The sequence below is a fragment of the Podarcis liolepis genome, assembly GCF_965112155.1.
Source record: "Podarcis liolepis genome assembly, chromosome: 16".
Classification (NCBI taxonomy): domain Eukaryota; kingdom Metazoa; phylum Chordata; class Lepidosauria; order Squamata; family Lacertidae; genus Podarcis; species Podarcis liolepis.
In genome coordinates this window covers 24,665,195-24,689,045 of record NC_139567.1, presented here as the reverse complement: position 1 = coordinate 24,689,045, position 23,851 = coordinate 24,665,195, and the positions used below count along the sequence as shown (strand labels likewise).

The window sequence follows — 23,851 nt, the reverse complement described above, 5'->3', positions numbered from 1 at the left end:
AGAGAAACACAATGACACATCAACACTCCACTGCAATTGAAACAGGTCAAATCACACCAAAAATTCCTTAATCAGAGCAGAGGTAGAGTTCTGCAGTTCACATACCTCTTGCTGTTAACAGAGCACAAACAATTCCAAGCTTCTGTTATGGAATAGATTGTCTAGGGAGCGTTAAAATTTTTCCCCTTGGAGATTAATGAAAGCTACACTGTAGAAGCAAGCAATTATTGTCTAGATTAGAACAACATACTTGCTTTGTTGCTTTATTTGGAATTTCCATTTTATACTTAGCAGTAATCATCACACAAGACTATTTTTAAAGAAATTTAGAGGATTTTTTCTTTGTCTTCAGGCAACTGTATTCTCAGTGGCTTGCATGCAGTCAAAACAAGACAGTTCCTGCCCACAGACTTACGATCAAAAAGAGATGACACAAAAGGAAAAAGGGATGGGGAGGGAAAAGGAGGAAGCAAACAAATAGCTCTTCTAATGACCACTTAGAAGGACAACATTTCTATTTACTGCTGGATTTGCAGGCAGTGTTCAGAGGGCCTGACAGAAATGGTAACTGAACTAGAATTACATGTACTCTAACCTAAAATATCCTTTGTCTTGGGACTTTGACCTGCTACTCCTTCATCCAGGAATGAGTTTGCATGCCATATGATAGGGTACTTTCCACTGCTGATCACTAAAACCTCTTCTGTATGCCTCTGCATTTTCAGAAATAATATATACTGCTTTAGTAGCTGTGCATCAATATCTAATTGCACTCTAATAAAGAGTTTTTTACATGGTTAATGGTTCCAAGCATTTTATACAAATGGACACTGTCAGTGACACCAGTATCTGTATGTAATTGTTATACTCATCTAAATCTTGATAAAGTGTACATTCAGTGAAGGTGTGATGTTGCATTTTACCAGTAAAGATCAAATACGTGTCAATTCTTAAACCTTTTAAGGGAGATCCAGGATTGGTGTGGTTTATGTATAACTGTCACTAATTGTCTGTGAAGGTTTGAATTATTATCATCATCACCACCATCATGATTTATTACCCACCCTTCATCCTAAGGTCTTAGGGCAAGTTACTGAAGATACAAACACACACAAAACTCCCTGAGTATATGAATACATTTTTGCGTGCACACACACCCACATGGTGTGATTTTGGTGGGGGTAGGTTGTATGCACAAGACCCCTTCCAATTCCTGGATTCAGCACAGATTCAATTCCTGAAACAGCAAGGCTAGCTTTAAGTATGGGCCATTAAGGTAACAAAGGAAGAGGCTCAGGTAGGTAGCAGTGTTGGCCTGAGGCAGTTGATAGATATAGTCCAGTAGCACCTTAGAGACCAACCAAGTATAAGCTTTCATGTACATTCACACTTCTTCAGATACACTGAAACAGAAGTCATCAGACCCTTATACAGTATACAGTGGTGCCTCGCAAGACGAAATTAATTCGTCCCGCCAGTTTTTTCGTCTTGCGAAGCATGGTGTCGGAAAAGTTTTGGAAAAGCTTCAAAAAATCACCAAAGTCTTCAAAAACCTCAAAAAAGGCTACCACACCGCGTGCTATGAGTTGCTCCTCGAAGTCAAGTCGCAACTGTATTAACGGTTTTAAGAAAAAGGAAACAAACTTGCAAGACGTTTCCGTCTTGCGAAGCAAGCCCATAGGGAAAATCGTCTTGCGAAGCAACTCAAAAAACCAAAAACCCTTTCGTTTTGCGAGTTTTCCGTCTTGCGAGGCATTCGTCTTGCAAGGTACCACTGTATAGCGGGAAGGTGGGGTGGGGTTTTTCTCAGGATGGGTGATTGACTCAATGGGTATGGTAAACCTGTTGGCTAATTGCAGTTTAGTAGCGCTGCAGAGAGCTTGCTGGGGAGACCATGCAATACAAGGAACTCAAAAATAACTTTAACAAGGTTTTAATAACAAAACAAAAACTCCTTTTACACTAAAGATAACAACAACAAACATGACCCAACCACCAACCCATCCCCCAGGGTAATGGGAGAGCTAGGTGCTGCCCCTTATATACTACACTCAATTGCTGACACAGCTTGATTAATACAATTCAGCAGCACCTGCTATGTTTCACAGCTGTAAGACTGGGTCTCGTTATTTGCCCTGGCCCTTAAAGACATACACAACTTGTGGAACAATAATGAACCTTCACATTTTAAAGTGACCATTCAACAAAACCGTGCCAGACACCAAATGGGTGGGTGGCCCTCCATCAACTCACAGGTAGCTAGAAAAACAAAAGCCAGAGTTGAAAGTTGAGTTATGTGCACTAGAAGCTGGGCGGCTAGGAGACAGCTATGCCTGATTTCTACTGGAATCCAAGGTTGTGACAGAGAGTTCGACAGCAGATTCTCCCCCTCTGCCACAGTGCACATATGTGTGTGTCTGTGCATATAAAAAGGACCCAGAAGTCCTGCCTCTCACCCTCTGTATGTATATATTTATTATTTAAAAGAAACCATTAAAAAAGAGAGTCCAAGCAGCTTACAAAAATACATGAAACCAGAGAGTAAAAACCACATAAAGCAAGTTAACAATAGGTATAGATTAACCATTGTAGAAATATGTGCTCTTAATTGGCTGCATAGGCGCGGCAGAGTAGAAATGTTTTCTGCCGGCGTTAAAAAGTTAAACAGTGTTGGAGGGCGAGGTTTGATGGCTCCATTATATATGTTTACTGTATATAGAAAGGACCCAGGGGTCCTGCCTCTCTCTCACAACCAATGAAGGGCTCGAGGGCCCTATCCCAACCCCGCCCGATATCCCAACGCCGCCGCACTCACCCTGGCTAACATCACGGAGGCCCCACCGCTCCAAAGCGCAGAGCAGCCTCTCCGCCGCCATCGCTTCTGCCGCTTCCGTCGAAGCAACTCCAGCCTAAACCCCCGCCGCTGCCTTCGAACCGTCCAATCACCGCCTGCCCTCCCCGTTAGCCAATCACCGCCGCCCCGAGGCGCGAGGGCGTGGGGCGGGCGCTGGCCTCTCGCACTGCGCCGGCGCACCAAGGGCCGCGGACCCCGCCTCCGCGCGCACCTCGGAAGGAGGAGGACGGCGCATGCGCCCCGTGAGCGCGCTGGGGTGGAGGGACGGAGAGGCGGGCCTTCCCCTCCTCGGCTCCCCCTCCTCCCCTTTGCCCAGAAACGGGAAGGGCGCGTGCGCAGTACGAGGCCCCTGGTCCGGGACGCGGCGCGAGCTCCGCAGCCAGCAGCGAGCGCAGCCCAGGCGAAGGCGGGGAAGAGGCAGCGCATCATCGGAGCGGCGGCGGCGGCGGCTGTCATCCTTCTTCCTTTATTTATTTTTTGCAAAGGCCCGGCTGTGCAGTGAATGCTCCGGTGCTGCGTTGCATTTCGCTGCACGGCATTGCTCTCCGGAGCCTCGGGCCTTCCTGCAGCAACCTCCCTCCGCCACCTTTTCCTTTCCTCCCAGGGAGCAACGCCCCCGTCGATTTTCCAACCCCTCCTCCCCATTCCACCTCTCTTATTTATTTATTGATTTATTTATTTTTAGTTATTATTTTAAAACCCCAGCGAAGTGGGCCCGTAGATTGCACACGCCTACCCCCTCCTCCCGCTCCCCCTTCTGCAGAGTCCTTCGTGCATGCTTCTCCCCATTCCCCGCCGAAGCTGCTGCTCCCCCTTTCCCCGTTACCACCAACCATGTCCCCCACGGCTTGCAACGTTGCATTCCGTCTCCAGCTGTGAACGCCCCTTCCCGCTTCTCCTCCTTGCACGCCCACCTTCCTTGCATTGGCGCCCGAAGGTGAGAGAGCAGCGCCCCCAACCTGGGGCTGCCTTGATCCCTGCCAGTTCTCGGATCTAGCCTTTCCAAGCCTTCGGAGCTGTAGCTTGCAGAGCATCAGTTATCATTCTTCTTATTGGGTCCAAACAGCACCTGCCTACCCCCTTCCTTCCATCACCCCCACCAAATAGTCCTCCTTTGAGCCCCTTTGCCCAACAGAGCCTTAGTCCTGCCCCAGCACACCCAGGTTTCCTTATGCACCAGGATCCTGTGGTTTCCTTTTCTTACTTTGGTAACTGTTTTTTGGCCAGACAAGCCGAGATTGCATCGTGGGCTGGCAAGGTTGCTCCTCCTTCACAGCATCGGTGAAAACTCCCGCCTGGAGAACAAGGCTTGCACAGCCACCCCAAGGTGCAGCTTGCCCCGTTCTGTGCTGCTCGGCACCGCCTTAGCCCTCTGAGGTGCTGACATCACCATGAGCTTCTTTGGGTTCGGACAGAGTGCGGATCTGGAATTGGTCCTGAGCGACGCAGAGAGCAGGCGCCGGGCAGAGCATAAGACCGAGGAGGGCAAGAAGGAGAAATATTTCCTCTTTTATGACGGTGAGACGGTTTCGGGGAGGGTCATCCTCACCCTCAAGCACCCAAACAAACGGCTGGAGCACCAGGGCATCAAGGTGGAGTTCATTGGGCAGATCGGTAAGTTCGGTCGGTACTTGCCATCCATGGTGGCAAAACTAAACCTCCATCAGTTGGTGCAGTTGGATTATTTGGGGCCACATTCACACCATACGTTTAAAAACTATGGTACCAAAACAGTCATGGTTTTCCCCCTGTACAATTATGGGAACTGTAGTTTAAGGATTCTGAGAGTTGTTAGGAGACCTCACAGAGCCACTGTTCTCAAGAGTCCCCTGGGAAGGAGTGGTGGGAAACCACTCTGGGAATTGTACCTCTGTGAGTGGGATAGGGGCCTTCCAACGGCTCTCAGAACCCTATACAAACTACAGCTCCCAGCATTCTTTGGGGGAAGCCATGGCTATTCAAAGTGGTGTCATAGGAGTTTAAATATATGGTCAGAATGTGGCCTTGGACTCTGGATTTATTGGTCTTTGGGTGGAGTGGGGAGAAAGAGTGGCTTTTTAGATAGCAATAAACCTCCACAGTCAAAGGCAGAGATGCTTCTAAATACCAGTTGCTGAAAGCCACAGGAAGGGAGAGTGCTGTGCTCAAAGTCTGCTTGCAGGGTGTTCCACAGGTATCTGCTTGGCCGCTGTGAGAACAGGATGCTGGATTAGATGGGTCATTGGCCTGATCCAGCAGGCTCTTTTTATGTTCTTATGTAGTCACGTCTTGAACATGTGGGTGTCTGCCCCTGACTCTTGACAGCAGGGATGGTGCTGAGTATGTAAAAGACTCAGGGTCTGGGTTGGTAAAAACAATTTGCTGGGAGTAGTTTATATGCATAGATGCACAAAGATGTCACAAAAGGCAAGCTAATGTAATTCCCCATCCAGATAACCCCAGATAAATTCTTCAATTAATATGTGCGCACGCACCTGCAGATCACCCCAAACCAACTCATTTTCTAGTCATCTGCCCCAGTTAATTTTCCCAATGGGTTCTTCTCCAAATCAGTTTAATTCTAGTTCAGTTGCCCCTATTCATTATCCACCCTGTATCACCTTCACATAAAGTCATCTTCATTTAGCCCCCCAAATTTTATATTCTACCCAGTACAGGCAACTCCCTTCATGTGTCAATTGGACGCGCCTGTACTGGTCCCCACCTGCAATTCAAATCAATTTCCTCTGAATGTGTTATTCAGAATCCACTGGGCTGTTGAAAAAGATTTGTGTAGGATGTCTGGCAGCATCACCACATTTTCTGTTTATGGTCTCAAGACACATTCATGAATGGTAGGGCTATCTGTGGCAACTAGCCATGATGACCGTGTTGTACCTCCACTGTCAGAGGCAGTATCCTCTGAATATTAGTTGGTAGGAATCATGCTGTTGCATTCAGGTCCTGCTTCTGGGATTCCCATAGGCATGCAGTGGGCCATTGGCCTGATCCCATAAGGCACTCTTTGTGCTCTTCTGAGTCAGTATACCTCTTGGTAAGAAGAGTGGGCTGATTTTCATGCTGGATAGGTCTACTTAGAGCTATTAGGCGAGATGGATGAATAGAAACTCTTCGTATCAAAGCAGTATACCCCTTAGTATAAAGGAAAGAGAGAGAGAGGGAGGCCTAATGAACAGAATCTCACAGACCTAACTAGCATATATATCTCTTTATACCATATGCTGAAGGAGAAGAATAGTTGGGAAAGGGAACTGTTTTAATAGATAGACCGTACAGGCTCTGGGTTCTTAAGATGTGGTGATAATAGGCACATCTCCTTGTCAAATCCAGCTCCACCATGTTGTAAGCAAGCGAAGGTGTTTCTGAATTGCCAAGGGAGTCCCCTCCCATTTTTCTTATTGCTACTTTTGAACACAGCCATTGATTTCGCCTAGTTGGAGGGTGAAGAACCTGTGGCCCTCCAGATGTTGCTGGGCTGCAACTCCCCATCATCCCTGGCCATTTCCCATGCTGGCCGGAGCTGATGGGAATGAGAGTCCAACAACTCTTGGAGTTCCCTAATCTTTGGCTTAGTGTTGCCTTGTCCGAACCTGGAAAACCTGTGCTCTCTGTGGTTTGCAATCCTTCCATTGGTGTTGACCAAGGTAGATGGGGAGGGTAGCAGGCAGGGGCACGTGGACCATATCCATCCATGTTGATTTCCAGCATCTGTTTCTTGCATTGTACTGTCTCTTTAAAAAGAGAGACAAAGAGAAAGTTGGTGTTTCTGGCTGCTGTGACTCACAGCCACTGACAGCCCTCAGGTGGGAGCCTAAGAAGCAGCCTCGTGCTGAGTCAGAGCACTGGGTCCATCTGACTCAGCATTCTCCGGCTGACGGTGGCCCTCCAGGGTTACAGGCAGGGGTCTCTCCCGGTGCCAGCCCCACCTGGAGATTGAACTGGGGACCTTCTGCTTGCAAGGTAGATGTTTTGCCCCTGAGCCATGGCCCTCTAATGAATCTAACCATTGAGTCTGTCCTGACTTGTATTGTCCGCTCCAATAGGTTACTGCTTTTCCAGCATCCCAGGCAAAGTCCTTCCTGTCCCATAGCAGGCAGTGATGGCCACCAACCTGGATGGCTTTGAAAGAGGATTAGGCAGATTCATGGAGTAAAAGGCTGTTGGCAGCTGCTAGCCAGGATGGCTGTATTCTGCCTCCATTGTCAGAGACATAATTCCTTTGAAAACCAGTTGCTGGGAATTGCATGTGGGCAGAGTACTGTTGCACTCAATGTCCAGCTTTCAGGCTTCCCATGGACATCTGATTAGCCACTGTGCAGGCAGGATGCTGGACTAGAGGAGCTATTGGGCTGATTCAGCAGGTTAGTTTTATGTTCCTGCTACTTGCTCCTTTTAACTGGAGGTGCCAGGATTCAACCTAGGACCTTATTGGGTATGCCAGGCAAATGCTTTACGGCTGAGCTACAGCCTGCTTTGGTTTTTGTTCTCACCAGCAGTGAACTTGGGGTTTTCTTCTGAGAATACTGATGTTTGCCTCTGCCAATAATGGTGGAAAAGGTTACCTGACTATCATTTATTTGCGCAACGGCTGATCAGTGGGTGGATGCAAGCTGCCTGTCTGAATACCAGTCATTGGGGAGCAACAGCAGCAGAGGTCTCTTGTGCTCACTGTATAAGCATGATGATAGGTGGGCACAACAAGTCTACACTTAAACTGAGCATGCATGCAAATATAAGTAGTAGCCAGTGTTTTATGACAAGGCCAACTGTTAACAACAATCTCTTTAGGCACCTTAAGTTATTAGCAGTAGTGTGGTAAATTCAGAAGTGCAGGGTTCCTTCATGATAGTCACAGCTCCCTGGAAACTCCTGACCCTGAATCTAGGCTTCCTCTAAAATGTAAGTTGCAGTTAATCTGCTTTTTCTTATCCCTTATTTTCCTATCTGGGATTTGATCGCCTGCCCACGCATCCATTGCCCTTCAGGTTGATGCTCATGTTACCCTTTAATACAGTGCTATTCCGTCAAGTTCCAGCTGAGAAAAAGCCCTGCTTTCATATATGAACCCACATGGTTCTTTACCAGCACAACCCAGGCACCTAACGATGTTGACCTGGAAATGGCCACAGGCATCACATTTGATTGTGATGCAGGTGTCGAGAAAGTGTACCGTATTTTTCGCTCTATAAGACGCACATTTTCCCCTCCAAAAATTAAGGGGAAATGTGTGTGCGTCATATGGAGCGAATGCAGGGTCCTTGGCTTCAGCGATAGCAACGCGAAGCCTCCAAAGCGCAGTGGGAGCGCTCCTGCCACGCTCCGGAGGCTTCACGTGGCTTTCGCTCTCCAGATAGCCGCCTGAAGCCTCCGGAGCGCTGCAGGAGCTCCCGCTGCGCTCCGGAGCCTTCGGGTTCCTTTTGCTGAATGGTAAATGCCCCTTCAGCCAAGGCGCAGCACCCCTTCAGCTAAGCGGGAGGAGAAATGGAAGGGGCTCTGTTTCTCCTGCCGCTTCGCTGAAGGGGCGCTGCGCAGAGAGGGGGAGAATTTTTTTTCTTGTTCTCCCCCTGTAAAACAAGGTGCGTCCTCTGGTGGGGTGCATCCTATAGAGCGAAAAATACGGTATACCCTGGCCCACCTCCTTGTCAGTGCAAGGAAACCCAAACTGAATACATGTACTTGGCATAGACATTCTTAACATTGCACTCTGTGGGCAACACTTGCATCACAAAATCTGCGCATGCAGGAAAAATAAACTTGAGAATCCCAAATATCCGGGAGTGTTTGGAACACCAAACTGGCATGTTGAAGAGACAGGGGTCGGCTGTGGTTGTGTGAAGGATCCGCTGCGTGTTCAGTGTTCCCCCAGCCCCTTCTCACCTCCCCCTGCAGTCTCCAAAACTGATCTAAGTGAATGGAGTAGCAAATTGAGGTTGATTTCTGGCAAACTCATTAGGCTTCGTGAATTCGTTGTTGGCCGGCTCCTTTGCCTGCCTTTCCAGATTACATGAAATGTAATTCTGTACCCGCTTTCGGTTCTCTCTGTGTGGTGCATCCACGCCTCCTAGTCGTTTTTGCAGTCTGAGAAGCCGGACGACATCCCAAGTGCCTATTTATTACGTTGGAGGGGGAAAAAAATTGGGCTTTCTATTTTGATTCCCTTGTTCCATGTGGTCAGCTCTCACTGTTCCCTGAGCCAGGGCTTGTGGGAAGAACCTCCCGCCTTCCCCAGATATACTCTGTCAACCTCTTTTTCCTGCCTCTGCTTATTAGAAGGAACCTGAATGGCAGAAGACCTCAGTTCAATTCTAATTCATCCTTCCAGGTGTGGTATCTAGACATATTAAAGGCATGGCAGGAGCAACAGTAATATGACAAGGGAGGGTGGCTGTTTGGGGAAGGACTGCAGATCAGTGGCTCATGCTTTGCAAGCAAAAGGTCCCAGGTTCAATCCCCAATAACTCAAGTAAGGAAGGAGAGGGAGAGAGAGAGAGAGACTGATTGACTAGCGGGTGATGCTGTTTATCTGCTGGATCCACTCAACCAGTACTGAACTAGGGGGAGAAATAGTCTGACCTGGCTTAACGCAGTTTCCTATTAATCTGTCCGTACCTTTTTACAAGGCACCAGATTGGTACCTGCTTTTTCAAATCCAGTTACTGTTTAGTCCATCACTGGTTGGTCCTTCAGCAGGAGCTGACTAATTCAGTAGGCATAGGATTGCACTGTTAGGCAGCAATCCTACACTCGCTTCCTGGGTGCACAGTACCATTGAACTCAATGGGGTTTTCTTCTGAGTTGGCATGTGTAGAATAGCCCTGTGAGCGTAGTAGAGCCGATGTTTTAAACCTTTGGCCCTCCAGATGTTGCCAAACTGCAGCCCCAGCAAGCATGGTCAGTGGGCAGGGGTGATGGGAGCTGCAGTTCAGCAAGAATTGGAGGGTCAGTGGTTCCCCACATCTGTAGTACACAAAGCTTTTTTTAAAAAAATGACGATGTGCTAATTTTACATCCTCAGTAAACATCTGAAAAGTTTTTGCAACAGCTAAGAGTAGTTGAACTGAAACAATTTGATTAGGAAAAGCAAGTTCAATAAATTGTGCTTTGTGTGGTTTAAATGTATGCAAACAATTCAGAGTATTACTTGAAAATTACTTTTATTGGAACGCTTGCAAACATTTCAAGACTTGACAACAAAATGGCATACACGTCGCCTGTTACTTCAATTTTAAGAAATAAAGTGAAGGCACTGAAAACTGCGTAACATTTTTATTTTCATGTGCTGGAATAGTTGTGTGCATAAATCTTAGGGAGAAGACGTTTTAAAAAGTTAATTGCAGCTTTGAATTTAGATTTGACTAGTTGTATCCAATTTGACTTGTATTGTAGTTATTCATCGTGCTACTAATTGATTTTTTATGAAACAACATGTTTCTAAAACTGGTAAGCTTTGCATAAGAAAAATATTGCATTGGAAAGTTTTCTTTAAAAATTCCATGCCAGAAGATTTTGTCCGCATCACTGCTTGAGGGAAGGCTGTCATGACAATGCAGGTGAAAGCCCTAAACAACTTGAGAACCTATTGGCTTTTGGAACTGCTTTTTCCTTGTGGATCTTCCTGGGCCCTAAAATAATCTGCTGGTGCCCTCCTCATTTCTGAAGCACAGACAGTGGCAATAAGAGAGAGGGTCTTTTCAGGGTCCTTCTCTATTTATGGAACACTATTTGTATAGACTCACCTGGCACCTAATTTTTTTCAGCACGAAGGAAATAGATTCTTCCAGGACTTCTAAAACAACTTTTAGAGATTATTTTTTAATGTGAAGGTTATTAGTCTTAAGGTTTTGATCTCTATGTGATTGGGCCTGCATTGATACTTATTTTTTCTTGTTGATTAGCTGCATCCATTTAAATAGTTAGCTTTTTTTTGCTGGTGCTTTGATATACTTTACTGCAGGGGTGGGCTGACTTCAGGCTTCTACTTTTTACTGGAACCCCTAGATCCAGCAACCAGTGCTTGGCCAAAAAAGCCTTGCGCCTAGAGCTAAAGAATTCTGACCTCAGTAATTTGTTTTGGGTACCAGAAAATAACAGAGCTCACCGGCTTCACACACAAAAATCTGCCGTTGGTTAGCCCAAGCTGCTTCTTTCTTCTTCTTCAGCAGCATAATTTATGGCAAGAAGGATTCGTTTTATTGCTTCTATTGTTAAACAATTGGGAGCCATAAATCCTTGCTAATCTACTGCCAGTCAGTCAGAGATCTACCAGTTGATGCAGGGCTACCTTCTGCCTTAATGTTCCTTTCCTATTTTCTTGCACTTCACCTGGAGGCTTCTAGAATGAGGCCACAAATAGCCTTGCTTCACCAAGAATCTTTCACTTCTAGAGCTATATTACGATCGAGGGAACCACCATGAATTCGTGTCACTTGTGAAGGACTTGGCCCGCCCCGGAGAGTTCACCCAGTCACAGACCTTTGACTTTGAATTCACACACGTGGAGAAACCGTACGAATCCTACACGGGGCAGAACGTGAAGCTGAGGTGAGCTCCATCTCCGCTCCTCCAGCCTTTCCCAGTTTTCTCAGCAGCAATGCCACTAAGAAATTGACCTCCTTCTACCTGGTGCCTGGCAGGTGTTTTGGAAGACAACTCCCCAGAGCTTCACTGGCTGGGACTGGTGGGAGTTGGATTCCAGAACATCTGGAGCTGTCAGATTGGGGAGATAAAGGCTTTGGTTGTCTGAAATAAAGGTACTGTGGTGGAATTAAAAATATGAATCTCTGTGGACTTACGCGTGTGGGTAAACAAAACAAAAAAAAATGTCTCAGTGCCTGGATTCAGCATGCGAGACTTGTACATGAAGAGTCCCAGTAGCAGAGTATTAAACTCACAAAAATCAACAGCAGTATAGCATTAGGAATATAGGTTGTTAAACATTTTTTATCCCATTCGGCTGCACACAACAGCTGACCTTTTTCTACCCCTCTTACAATGAGCAAACGACGCGCTGTTAAGTAAGTTTAAATGCTTTACTTACAGATTCAAGGTCTCAGTCATGCATTGCTTCCCTAGATATTCTTCCTCACTGGTTACATCATGGAAAAGAGAGCGGACAAAGGAGGGAATTTGACTTCCTTCCATGGTGAGGGGTCGTGGCAAAGGCTTTGCCAACCCCTTCCTCCCAAGGAGAGGGAGGTGATCTAGCCAAGCCTGGGAGGACTTACAGTATGATCTTAACTCATGAATGATAGCTGTATTTGACCGCAGTCTCCCAGAGTTTGTATGTATTTTGGTATGTAGAACCAAACCAATTTTTTTAAAAAAATTGTTTAGTCCACTGAAACCTCCAGCTATTTCCAAGTTGTCCTATTCATGCAAGGACTTCCCTTTGCATGACATAACTGCACCCACTCCACTGTGATTTTCTCCGTAGGGTTGTGAGATTGATTAGTGTATTAGTGTATAAGCTGCTATGGGAGCCTTTTTGGCTGAAGGCTGTGTGTGTGTGTGTGTGTGTGTGTGTGTGTGTAAGTGAAAATTGCATTTTCTTTCTTTAAAGCATTCATATCCCACCTTTCTATTCAAGGCCACTTATTGTCAGTAAGATCAAGCAACTAGAAAATCTGAATGCAGTTTTAAAAAATCATAGCATCCAAAATGAAAAGAAAGGTGCATTTAAGTATCTATTGCAGATGCTTAATAGACATGAATCCTCAGGCTGTTGAGAGACTTGCTACCACAATTGGGTCTTTCTTTTTTTGCAGGTATTTCCTCCGGGCCACCGTGAGCCGCAGACTGAACGACGTGGTGAAGGAGATGGACATTGTTGTACATACGCTTAGCACGTACCCAGAACTTAATTCCTCCATCAAGATGGAGGTGGGCATTGAAGATTGCCTGCATATTGAGTTTGAGTACAATAAATCCAAGTAAGTTGTTCCACAAAGGCTTCCTACTGAATGAGTTGGGTATTTGAGGTTTTTATACGGGGATGTAGCCAAGTGACTAGGGAGACGTCCCTTGGAGATTGTGACTTTGTCCTTGTGCTCTTCTTCTCCCATGGATGGTCTTCTTGGTTGAGTGGCAGGCAATCCCTTAAAAGAGGTGCAGGGGGAAACCTTAGGCCCTCAGGAGGTTGCTGAGTGACCACTCCCATCAACTTTGGCCATGCTCGCTGGGCTCAGCAACATTGGGAGAGCCCAAGGTCCCCCACACTTTCCTTAAAGAATGGCAATAGCTTGGTTGTAGTATCCATGCAGAAGGTTGCAGGTTCAATCCCTTGGATGTCCTGGTAGGCCTGGGAAACCTTGGAAAGCCATTACCAATCAGTGTAGACCGGCTTTGGGGAACCAGTTTGTAGACCAGCAACATCTGAAGGGACAAGTGTTCCCCACATCTGTCCTTGACCTGGCTGGAACTTACGAGAGAAAGAAGTCCAACAGGGCTGGGAGATAGCTGGTTTTCAACATTGCAATATGTCATCAGCTAAATAAGGATGGAGCTATGTAGAGACGAACAGTATAGCTGGGTGTTACCTGATTTTCAGCTTTGTGATATATCGCCAGCTAAGCATTGTGATCTAATGATATATCACAATGTCTGAAATAAGGATGGAGCTGGTTTTCAACCTCATGATATATCACCAGCTAAACACCGTGATAGGCTTGCTATTATATCACAGTGTCTGAAATAAGGATGGAGGTAGAGGCATTGGCTGGCTTCACAGTTTTTCCCACATTGTGATTTTTGCATAGCACACAAACACACATCATGAGTCCCAGTATATTGCCAGGGCAAAACTTATGAAACCAATAGCACAGGCTTCCTCAACCTTGGCCCTCCACATGTTTTGGGACTACAATTCCCATCATCCTTGACCACTGGTCCTGTTAGCTAGGGATGATGGGAGTTGTAGTCCCAAAACATTTGGAGGGCAGAGTTTGGGGATGCCTGCAACAGCATAATATGGACTTGAAACTAGTTTTGGACGATATATCACCTGGCCCTAGAGTCCCAACATCTGGGGGGACCTGTCATTCTATTTTGTTGTTTAAAGGTTGTTACTGATTTGTTGAGTCTACAGTGGTACCTCTGGTTGCGATCGGCACCCATTCTGGAGGCCTGTTCGCAACATGAAAAGCCCACAACTTGAAGCGCCGTATCTGCGCATGCACGAAGCACGATTTAGCGCTTCTGCGCAACCACAAGCGGTGAAACCCAGAATAACCCTTTCTGGTACTTCCGGGTTGCCACGGGACACAGCCTGAAAAAACGTAACATGAAGCAAACGTAACGAGGTATGGCTGTACTTCCTCTGCTGATTTCTGGCTCTCCCCAGGTACCATTTAAAAGACGTGATCGTTGGGAAGATCTACTTCCTCCTAGTGCGGATCAAGATCAAGCACATGGAGATCGACATCATCAAGAGGGAGACCACGGGGACCGGCCCTAATGTTTACCATGAAAACGATACAATAGCTAAATATGAGATCATGGATGGGGCACCTGTCAGAGGTAAGGAGGGATTCCTTGGAAGGACGCCCCAAGGCAGCCATCCCCCCCCAACCTGGTGGCTTCCGGATATTTTGCTCCCAGCCAGCATAGCCAATGGTGAGGAATGACAGCAGTTGTAGTCCCAGCAACATTTGTTAGTGCATCATCCCTGTACTAAAGGTCATTCCCAGCTGGGGGTTTCAGGTGGTTAACCTGGCATCTCATGCTAAAAAAGGCATGAGTTGTACCACTGAGCTGCAGCCTCTCTTCACAGCACTCTTTTAAATTCCTCTTCCCCCACCGACTTTTTTTGCACATTTATTTACTTAAAGCATCACAAGAACACAAAAATGCAGCATTAAAACTGTGCTATAAGAGCATATCAAAACGGGGATTTGGGGAATTTGTACAGATCGAAATGGGTAACGGCCCCTCAATTTCACACTTTGGCCTTGGTAGCTGAACAAGGACCGGAACTCTGGTCTCCTTGCTCTGAACCCAACACTAGGCGTGGCTTCCAGATGTTCCTGGATACTGTGCCTGTCATCGCTCACTATTAGCCCTACTGGCTGGGGCTGATGGGCGTTGTAGCCCAGCAATGCCTCAAAGGCTGCAGGTACTGTATCCCTGCCCAGTCCACCTATTTGTTGCACCATTTCTCTTGCTCCAGTGGAAACACGAAAACAAAACCAGTGGGAAGTTCTGTTCATCTTACGCTTTGCTGTTATAAGTGTGTTCCAGCTTGGAAAATTTGTTTTGCTTTTTTTGGCCTCCTTTGCAGGGGAGTCCATCCCCATCAGGCTCTTCCTGGCTGGCTACGAACTGACGCCGACCATGAGGGACATCAATAAGAAGTTCTCGGTGCGCTACTATCTCAACCTCGTGCTGATTGACGAGGAGGAGCGGCGCTATTTTAAACAGCAGGTGAGGTGGCGTGGGGCCCTACCGGGACAGCTGCCTGAGGTCCCAAGCGGGCAGGCCTGCTATGGGAAGTTCGACGCAGACAGTGGGGCCTTCGTCTCCCCTTTGCTGCATAGTTAGGAGATGCGGAACCGGTAATCCTCCAGATGTTTCCAGATTGCAATTTATCAATCCCTGACCTTTGGCTATGCTGGTGGGGGCTGATGGGAGTTCATGAATTCTCCAGCCCCGGTTTAGGCCAAGAACTGAGTCTCTCTCTCTTTCTCTCTCTCAAACACACACACACACACACACACACCCTACAGTGACACCTTTTGTGATACTGTTGCCTGGATCCTGAGGGTGTTGTGTGCACAGGCAGCGCCCATTTTAGGCACATCCAATACAGTGGTACCTCAGGTTACAGACACTTCAGGTTAAAAATGCTTCAGGTTACAGACTCCGCTAACCCAGAAATAGTACCTCAGGTTAAGTACCGTATTTTTCGCTCTATAACACGCACCAGACCATAACACGCACGTAGTTTTTAGAGGAGGAAAACAAGAAAAAAAATATTCTAAACGAAATAGTGGATATATGATTTTTGTGGTTCATGCTGTGGCCACAGGCATGTGATCTGACAGTGAGTTTGGAGTAGCCCAATGCAAAAATCCTGAGGATCCATGTGGATCCATGCTTTGTAACCACGGAGGAGGGAAGGAAGGGGAACCATGGATCCTCTGCTCACGACTGCAGCAGATCCCCCCCGCCACCCGCAGGCATTCGCTCCATAACACGCACAGACATTTCCCCTTACTTTCTAGGAGGAAAAAAGTGAGTGTTATGGTGCAAAAAATACGGTACTTTGCTTCATGATGAGAACAGAAATCGTGCAGCGGCAGCAGGAGGCTCCATTAGCTAAAGTTTCGGATTAAGAACGGACCTCCAGAACGAATTAAGTTCTTAACCAGAGGTACCACTATATGTGTGTGATTGCGCACATGTGCCTCATCCTAAACCAGGGGTCTGCAACCCGCGGCTCCGGAGCCGCATGTGGCTCTTTTACACCTTTGCCACGGCTCCGGGGCGGATACTAGCGAGGGGAGGAGGTGCATTGTGCGCCCCGACACTCCCCACTGTGGTGGGCGCTGTACTGGCTGTGACGTCGCATGGGGGCGGTGCGTGCGTTAGTCACGCACCGTCCCGACGTCACTTTACCGCCCGCTGTCAGATCGCGGCTCCGGAGATATATTTGTTTTAAATGTTGCAATGGTTTTGCGGCTCCCAGTTTTTTTCCCCTTCGGAAACAGGTCCAAGTGGCTCTTTTTGTCTTAAAGGTTGCAGACCCCTGTCCTAAACTAACCTGAAAATGTCACGAAAAGGGATGGAATGAGGTGTTATGCAGGCTTTTATGATGGTGTTTATAATATGCACTGTTTCACTTAAACACACGGTGCCATTGCCTGTATTTCGGGGAAAACGGACACATGCATGTGAATAACTTTGACAAGGAAGGGATGTAGCTCAGTGGCAGACTATGTACTTGGCGTGTGGAAGGTCCCAGGTTCAGTCCCCAGCCTCTCCAGTAGGGCTGGGAATGCCCCCTGCTTGTACTCCTGGAGACTTGCTACCTGTCACCAGGGACAATACTCAGGCCCCATCCGCACTATGCAGTTAAAATGATATCATACCTCTTTAGATTTTCGTGGTTGCTCTCCTCCCCACTTGCCAGAATCCTCAGAACTGTAGCTTAGGGTGCTGAGTTGTTAGGAGACCCCTCTCCCCATCACTGAGCTACAATTCTCAAGAGTGGTTTGACTATATTATTAAATTTATTTATATCCTGCCTTTTACCCAGATAAAATACAGAAGACTGAAAACATATAGCATGTAATAGTTAAAAAGTAACTCATCATCATCATTATCATTCTCAAACCTTTATTGGCATCGCATACAAACATTCAGAATAAATAGGCCAGTGCGATCTTGTCACCATTTCAACAGAACAGTCATTTGCCAAAGGGAAGAAGAGGCGAGCAATCTATTTCAAAAAAAGTAATTAAACTATAATAAAATTAAAACAGATCTATTAAAGTACAGATAGGAAAAACAGTGCAGCACTATTTGAAAGTCCTTAACAAAACAGCTCCCAAAAGCCTGCCCAAATTAAACAGTGTTCACCTGCCAGCAGAAGGACAACAAGGAGGGATCCAGTCTGGCTTCTCTAGGAAGGGAATTCATCCCCTCTTCCCAGGGGACTCTGGGAATTGTCGCTCTCTGGGAAGAAGAGGGGTCTTCTAACAACTCTTGGCACCCTTAACAAACTGCAGTTCTAGACAGAACCTTTGGTCTGATGCGTGGCACATACCCGGGGTACCAGCCCATTAATAATACAATCCCATCTCTCCTTTTGCGGGAGCAGGAGGTGGTGTTATGGCGCAAAGGTGACATTGTGAGAAAGAGCATGTCCCACCAAGCTGCCATTGCCTCTCAGCGGTTCGAAGGCACGTCTTCCCAGACAGAGAGCAGAACGCCCAGCCAGCCTTCAGAGAACAACGGCCGGCAGTGATGGGGTTGCGGGATGAGGGGTTCCAAAGCGCTTCCGTGGTCAAGGCTTGAAGACGTCGACGAGGAAAGAGAACGCAGAACGGATCTTTCACCAGAGACTTGCGAACACAAATTATCTTGTCAGGTTGTGTGTGTGTGTTTTCTTCATTTTTCTTTGTTCCTTTCCCCTTGAGGACTCGCAACTTAACGGAATGGGGAGGGAGCCAACAGATGCGACAGCGACAAGGTTTGCCTCCCTCTGCATTCAAATATTCCTTGGGGATAGGGCGGGGAGCTGGTTCAGTGGCTTTAGAAGGCATGGCGAAGGGAAGGGTGGCTGGTGAAAAGTGAGTCTGTGTTCTGACATGATGCTAAAAGCATTCCCCCCCCCCCATCAAAAAATGTAAAGACACCCCCATCGGTTTTACTGTACATTTGGGTTTTTAAAATTTTTTTTAAGAGCGCTCCATTTTCTCTTCCTCAGTGGTATTATTCATGTGTGTACATAAGTAGCACCAGAGAGGCTCATTTAGCATTCAAGTGTAAAAAAAATAAAAATTTCCCCAGCGTTTCTTAAACTCCTGAAAGCTGATGGGACACTTCTTTCCCAAATTAAAATCTGGGAGTCTCGCTTCATTCTTACACCCAAAATGGTTTTACTTTTTAAGGTAAATCTTATGTCCCTGGGTGAGTCTGTGTTCTGAGCACGGCTCCTGCTTAGAAGCAGGCACAGAACAGCATCTCTTGCAGACGCACACAGTGGACAGCCTCCTCAGAAGGCAGGCATAGGAAGATCTGCACTGGCTGTGATTTGAATGACTGACTGGAGAGGTGTGTCTGGTAAATCGCGCAGAGAGGTGACAGGGAGCCTCTTTGGCTAGGTTGGTGCAGGGGGCTCCTGGTAGCCTGGCCATCCTTATGTCATTAGATTCCAACTCCTTATCAGCCCGAGGCAGTATCGATAAGGGGCAGGGTTGATGGACATTGTGGTCCAGTAACATTTGGAGGGCCACAGGTTCCCCACCCTTCGTTAATTTAATTAACTTGCTGATTGTGGCATGGGAATTGTTTTTTACCCTCCGTCTTTTGAGTTTCTTTTGTAGAACTGGAAAAAACAACACTACTGTTTTCACCAAGCCAGTTGTGTACCGTTGAGACTTCCTTCGTTGAAAACTGGATTGCGAGGAGGAAAGCTGCACTTTGGGGGGCCTTAAAAAAAAAAAAGACATAGGGAGGGAGGGAAGCTCACACACCCCATTTCTGTGGTAGCCCACTTTAAAACATACCCTCCCCAATAGCATTCTCCTGTTTCCCAAGCTGTCCGCATGCACTCTGTTGCTATTCCAAAAGTTGGATCAACACAGCCCATTCCCAAACTTGTGTTCCGTGAGGGAAAAACCCCCAAGGACCTGGTACCTTCTGTATGTACATTCCTTGATCGCTGAGGTGATCCGCACTCTTTCACATCCTAAAAGCGAACCTTCGGGGAGGTGGAATGGCAAGCTGTGTTTAAAAGTGCGTCCCTTAGGATTAGATATTTGGAAAGCACTGATGAATTGGGCTGCTTTTCCCTAAGTGTGCTGGAGACACCTGGCTCTTGGACATCTTTCCCCAGTATAAAAGACCACACACACCCTGCAGCCAAAGCTTCATCTCCCCGGACCCCCCCACCCCCCTGAAAAAGCCTGATATAAGCTTAAAGTTAATTGAACACTAAAAATGTACAGCGTTAAATAGATGTGTCTTGTTCTGTAAGCATGAATTGGTTTTATTCGTCTTCACCGTTGAGATTGACTAAGGAGAACTAACACAGTCACTTTCTTCCCTCCAAGCCCATTTTGTGATAAATATGCACTTTCTGCTGTAGAGGTGGGCGTAAGACTGAATGTCACCTCAAAATATTCAGAAATTTGTTGGTTGAGTTGCTCTCCCTCTAAAACAAAACATTTACTTGTAATTTAATAGCATAAATATTTCTCTGATTTGCCTTCTGACATCAGCACTTTTAGGAATGTTTCTTTTAAGCTTCTCTCCTCTTTATTTCCCTACCGTGAATCAATGAGAACTAGAAACTTGAGCACCACAGCTGCTGCCTCCACAAAAATGAAACCTACTTGCAGTTCTAGCAGATTCCTGGGACCAAGCAAACGTTTTGTTTTTAAGACACCCACACCTTCATTCCGTTTCTTAATCAGTAGGATATATCTATGCAGAGATTCTACCAGATCGCTGTAAAAGCACCAGAGGACATGACAATTGTCAGCTTTTATTTTAGGAAAGAGACACGTGGGCTGCTTGTGTGCATGTGATGGCTAAAAATGTGTAGGCTATGCCTGATGAAATTTCAGAAGGCAGAGGGGCTACTTGAATAAAATTTCTGGTGGCCTGCATGTGTCTTTCCCTGTATCAAAGTGATTAAAGTGCATTTTTTTTAACAGCTTGCAGAATAAATTGCACAGAATTGTCTTAAATTTGCAAAATTGGTGCAGGGTACGTATTTCAGTTTTCTCAGTTGTCCTTATGCAGAACTACTTTTCTTCCATAGAATTAAAGAACTGTAAAGTTGGAAGGGTCATCTGGATCAACCCCCCTGTCATGTTTGAATTGAAAACACCCCCACCTATTTGGAAATACAGTTCTCTGGATAATCCAGCCTTTACATGAGGGATGAGGAATCTGAAGCCCTCCAGATGTTTCTGGACTACAACTGCCATCATCCCTAACTCTTGACCATGCTGAGCGGGGTTTATGGGGGTTAGAGTCCCTAAGCAGTGGGAACCTGTGCCCTTCCAAATGATGTCGGGACTCTAAATCACAACATCCTTTACTGTTGGTCATGCTAGCTGGGGCTGATGGGAGCTGGAGTTCAGCAACATCTGGAGGGGCACAGCCAAGCCGGCCATTATTGGAAAGCTTTTTTCTCCCTGTTGCTTTGCGACCCACGTAGGAAGAGTTCAAGGATTGCGTGTTGCTTGCGGGGGTGGGGAGAGAATACAATGCCTTCTGTAAAGTGTAGGTAGATCTTGCAGTCCTGCTTGAGCATAAAACCATATTCTCTGGCAGTTGTATTCTGAAGAATACCGCTGCAAATGTATTTTTAAACAGGGGCTGTGCCCTTGCTCACTTCACCTGCCAACCTTCCTCCCCTCCCTTTACACATCACCAAAAAAAATCCCTCCTCTCCATGGTTCATCTGTGCCACCCGCTGCCTATGTATCCATTTTCTGGTTCGCTCACTTTGCCTAGGCTGCTGGAATCTCCACCCTCCAGTCCCCCCCCTTTTTTCTGAGCAGCTTGTCACACTGTCATTTTCATCACCATCTGGCTGTAGCCAAGAGAACTGTAGCATGATGACATCCTTAGAATTTTTTATATTGCAGAGATACAGAATCTGGTACTAACTAGTGGGATCCATGCAAATAACATTTTTATCTTTATTCTGACAACACCTTTATGAGATAGGTCACTATTAACCCCCATTTGGACAGATTGGGAATGAAAGCTGTATGCCTAGGATAACTAATTTGGTGCCCTCTGGGTGTGGCTAAACTTTTTATTTCCCATCTCCCCTAGCCAGCATGGCCAATAAGGATGATGGGAGCTAAAGTCCAAAATATCTGGAGGAAACAAAGTTGGCTATCTGAGCTACAAGCCACACCCATACCCCCACCAGTGGATCACATGTTGGAGCAAAGATTTCAAAGCCGATTCTCTTAACGTCACAGAGACAGGAAACCAATGCTCTTGACAGCTGTCAATGAATGGGGACATTCCCCCCTTCTCAAGTTTTTTTGTTGCTAATGCTTGAAGGTTTTAGAATCAGACAAATACATTGGCAGAGAACCTGTGGCTCCCCCCAGATGTTGCTGAACTCCTTCCATCAATGTCTGGAGGACCAAAGGTTCCCTCTCCCAGAGCTTGGGAGTCCTACATTAAGTGGTGAAGAACTGGCATCTCACATATGAAGGCCAAGGATGCCAGTTGACCAAGAAGAAACCAGGCTGAAACAAAACACCAAATGTGTTGGGTCCGCAAAGGGGAGAGATGATGCTTTGGTTCTCACCACAAAGCAGGCTGGGTGCTGCTCCCAAGTTTATGCCACCCCTCATTCTTGTGTGCAACAGCTCCTTTGCTGTGCCGGAACAGCAGTGAAACCATCTTCATAGTTTTTAACCAGCTTCTGGTGATCATTCCTGGCCTGCTGTCGGGTGATTCCTGCTGCGAGGCTGTTTTCTGCCTATTTAGGGGATACTTAGTCAATAGGTTTCTCCCTGTTTGAAGATGTAAAGTGAGGAGTGTAAATGTTTTCCAGCTGCACATAATGGCTGGTGGCTGTTCGGACCTAAAAGACAAACCTCCTCCACAGGTGGCGATGAATTCTTAGTTTTGTAAAGCCATATAATATGTGCTGGCATTGGATATAGGTTAGTGGTTTTGAAGCTTTTTAGCATTCAGGCTGCTGTCTGGATCTGCTTGCTCTTTATTGGACCACAGCATTTTGTGACCCGTACCAACTGCATGAGGGGGTACTTGAAAGAACTTTGCATTAGATCTCAAGAGCCGTGTGTGTGTGTGTGTGTGTGTGTGTGTGTGTTCTTTGTTTTCCAGGCCAAGGGTCCAGAGCAATATATGCCCCACATTATCATGGAAGCACAAATCACAAGATGTAACAGTTGGAGAACCAAGTTTCTCGACAACCATAAGTTTTCATTCCGAAAAGAAAAAGCCTATGACAGGACAAATGGTTCTCGTGTTGAATGGTTGAAGAGTTATGCTTCCAGCTGTGCTACTAGTCCCTGGTGAGATCACAGCAGCCAGAGGGTGGGCCAAATAAAGGGTTGTTTCCAAAGTAGTGCCGAATAACATGGCCCCCCTGCACAAAGAATTCTGCTTGTGCAGGGGGGCTTCCTTCCCCCTTTCCCACATCTCCAGTAGTGCCCCAAAACAAACAGGGAGTGTGAGGAAGGAGTCCCCGTTGTAAAAGCCTGAAATTTTGTGCTAGTTAGACAATATCCAGTATTTTTTTCAGCCAAGGCACAAGTGCTCATCTCCCCATGACTAGGAGTAGTACATTATTTAAAACTGGGGGGGTGGGTTAAATTATGCAAAGTAGTTTGCTGATTTGCATAATTTTATGCAGGCAGTTGGGGCTGTGCAGCATAGAACCGCCAGTGTATTTGTAAGGTACATCATACACCCTGGTTCAGTTTTTACTAAGCCTTCTAGAGTACGGTCCATACCCATTTTGCACCTAGCCATCCCTGGAAAAAGCCATGTTTAACGTTCATCTCCAGTGTGAGACACAAGAGAAGGAAAAAAAATCCCAAGCAAAGACCACCCACGAGGATCTGACTGCCCTGCTCTGGCAGGGATGGGTAGGTGGGGAATCCACAGGTACTGAATTAAGCTGGGCAACTTGTAAATTTAAGCCTCTGCATTGTTTACATGTTTCTTAATTCATTGTCTTTTAAATGGTTGTATTTTTAAATGATGAGAGGTTGTTCTCCCAATTAAAAAAGAAGCCATTCTAGGCTTTCAAAGGTTGAGCGTCAAGCTATTTTTCTTGGGTTGTGTGGTATTTCTATTCATCTAAAAATGATAAAAAAAACCACAAAAGTGGGGTGGGAGAGTAAATCCAAGGTTTCCTGTGAGTCTCCATTTCCAGCCTTGCACCCATGCCTGTGGGTGTAGGTAATTAGGGGGAGGATAAAAAGTACTCTGCATATACTCAGGGGCATTCCAGATGTTATGGGGTTGCAGCTTAGTGCTTTGGAATCCAGTAACACTTAAATTGGGGTTCTATCCAATTCTAGTCTTTACGTTAGCTAGATGTGACCTTTAGCCTGTGCTTTATATGTCTGGCCGTTTGTTCCGCCCTTTGAAAATAGCACAGTGAAGTGTCTTTGTCTTGCAAAAAGCTCGCTGGCCCAAAGTTCATCCACAGAGGTGCTACTCAAAGGCCCACCATTAAGTTCTAGGTCAGCAGTCAGAAAAGACAGTCCTCTCTGTGTTCCACCCACTGACACAAGAACCAACCTGATTAGCTGAGGGTGCATT

At 46.4% G+C, this 23,851-nt stretch overlaps 2 protein-coding genes and 1 long non-coding RNA gene across 3 annotated transcripts in view; 2 read left to right on the top strand and 1 right to left on the bottom strand.

The window, feature by feature from the left end:
• NCAPD3 (non-SMC condensin II complex subunit D3) overlaps nt 1–3,032 on the bottom strand; it is a 43,609-nt gene extending 40,577 nt beyond the window's left edge. The window contains exon 1 of the mRNA XM_083479164.1: nt 2,816–3,032. Coding sequence (XP_083335290.1) covers nt 2,816–2,876 — 61 coding nt within the window. The 5' untranslated portion in view covers nt 2,877–3,032. The remainder of the gene's footprint in view (nt 1–2,815) is intronic.
• Nucleotides 1–23,851, top strand: part of LOC310695342 — a 362,862-nt gene that overhangs the window by 316,701 nt on the left and 22,310 nt on the right. The gene's annotated exons all lie outside the window — the stretch shown is intronic.
• Nucleotides 3,060–23,338, top strand: VPS26B (VPS26 retromer complex component B). The gene is made up of 6 exons (XM_083479402.1): nt 3,060–4,468; nt 11,239–11,395; nt 12,619–12,783; nt 14,193–14,368; nt 15,129–15,271; nt 17,670–23,338. The coding sequence occupies exons 1-6, from the start codon at nt 4,246–4,248 to the stop codon at nt 17,814–17,816; spliced, it is 1,011 nt and encodes a 336-aa protein (XP_083335528.1). The 5' UTR covers nt 3,060–4,245; the 3' UTR covers nt 17,817–23,338.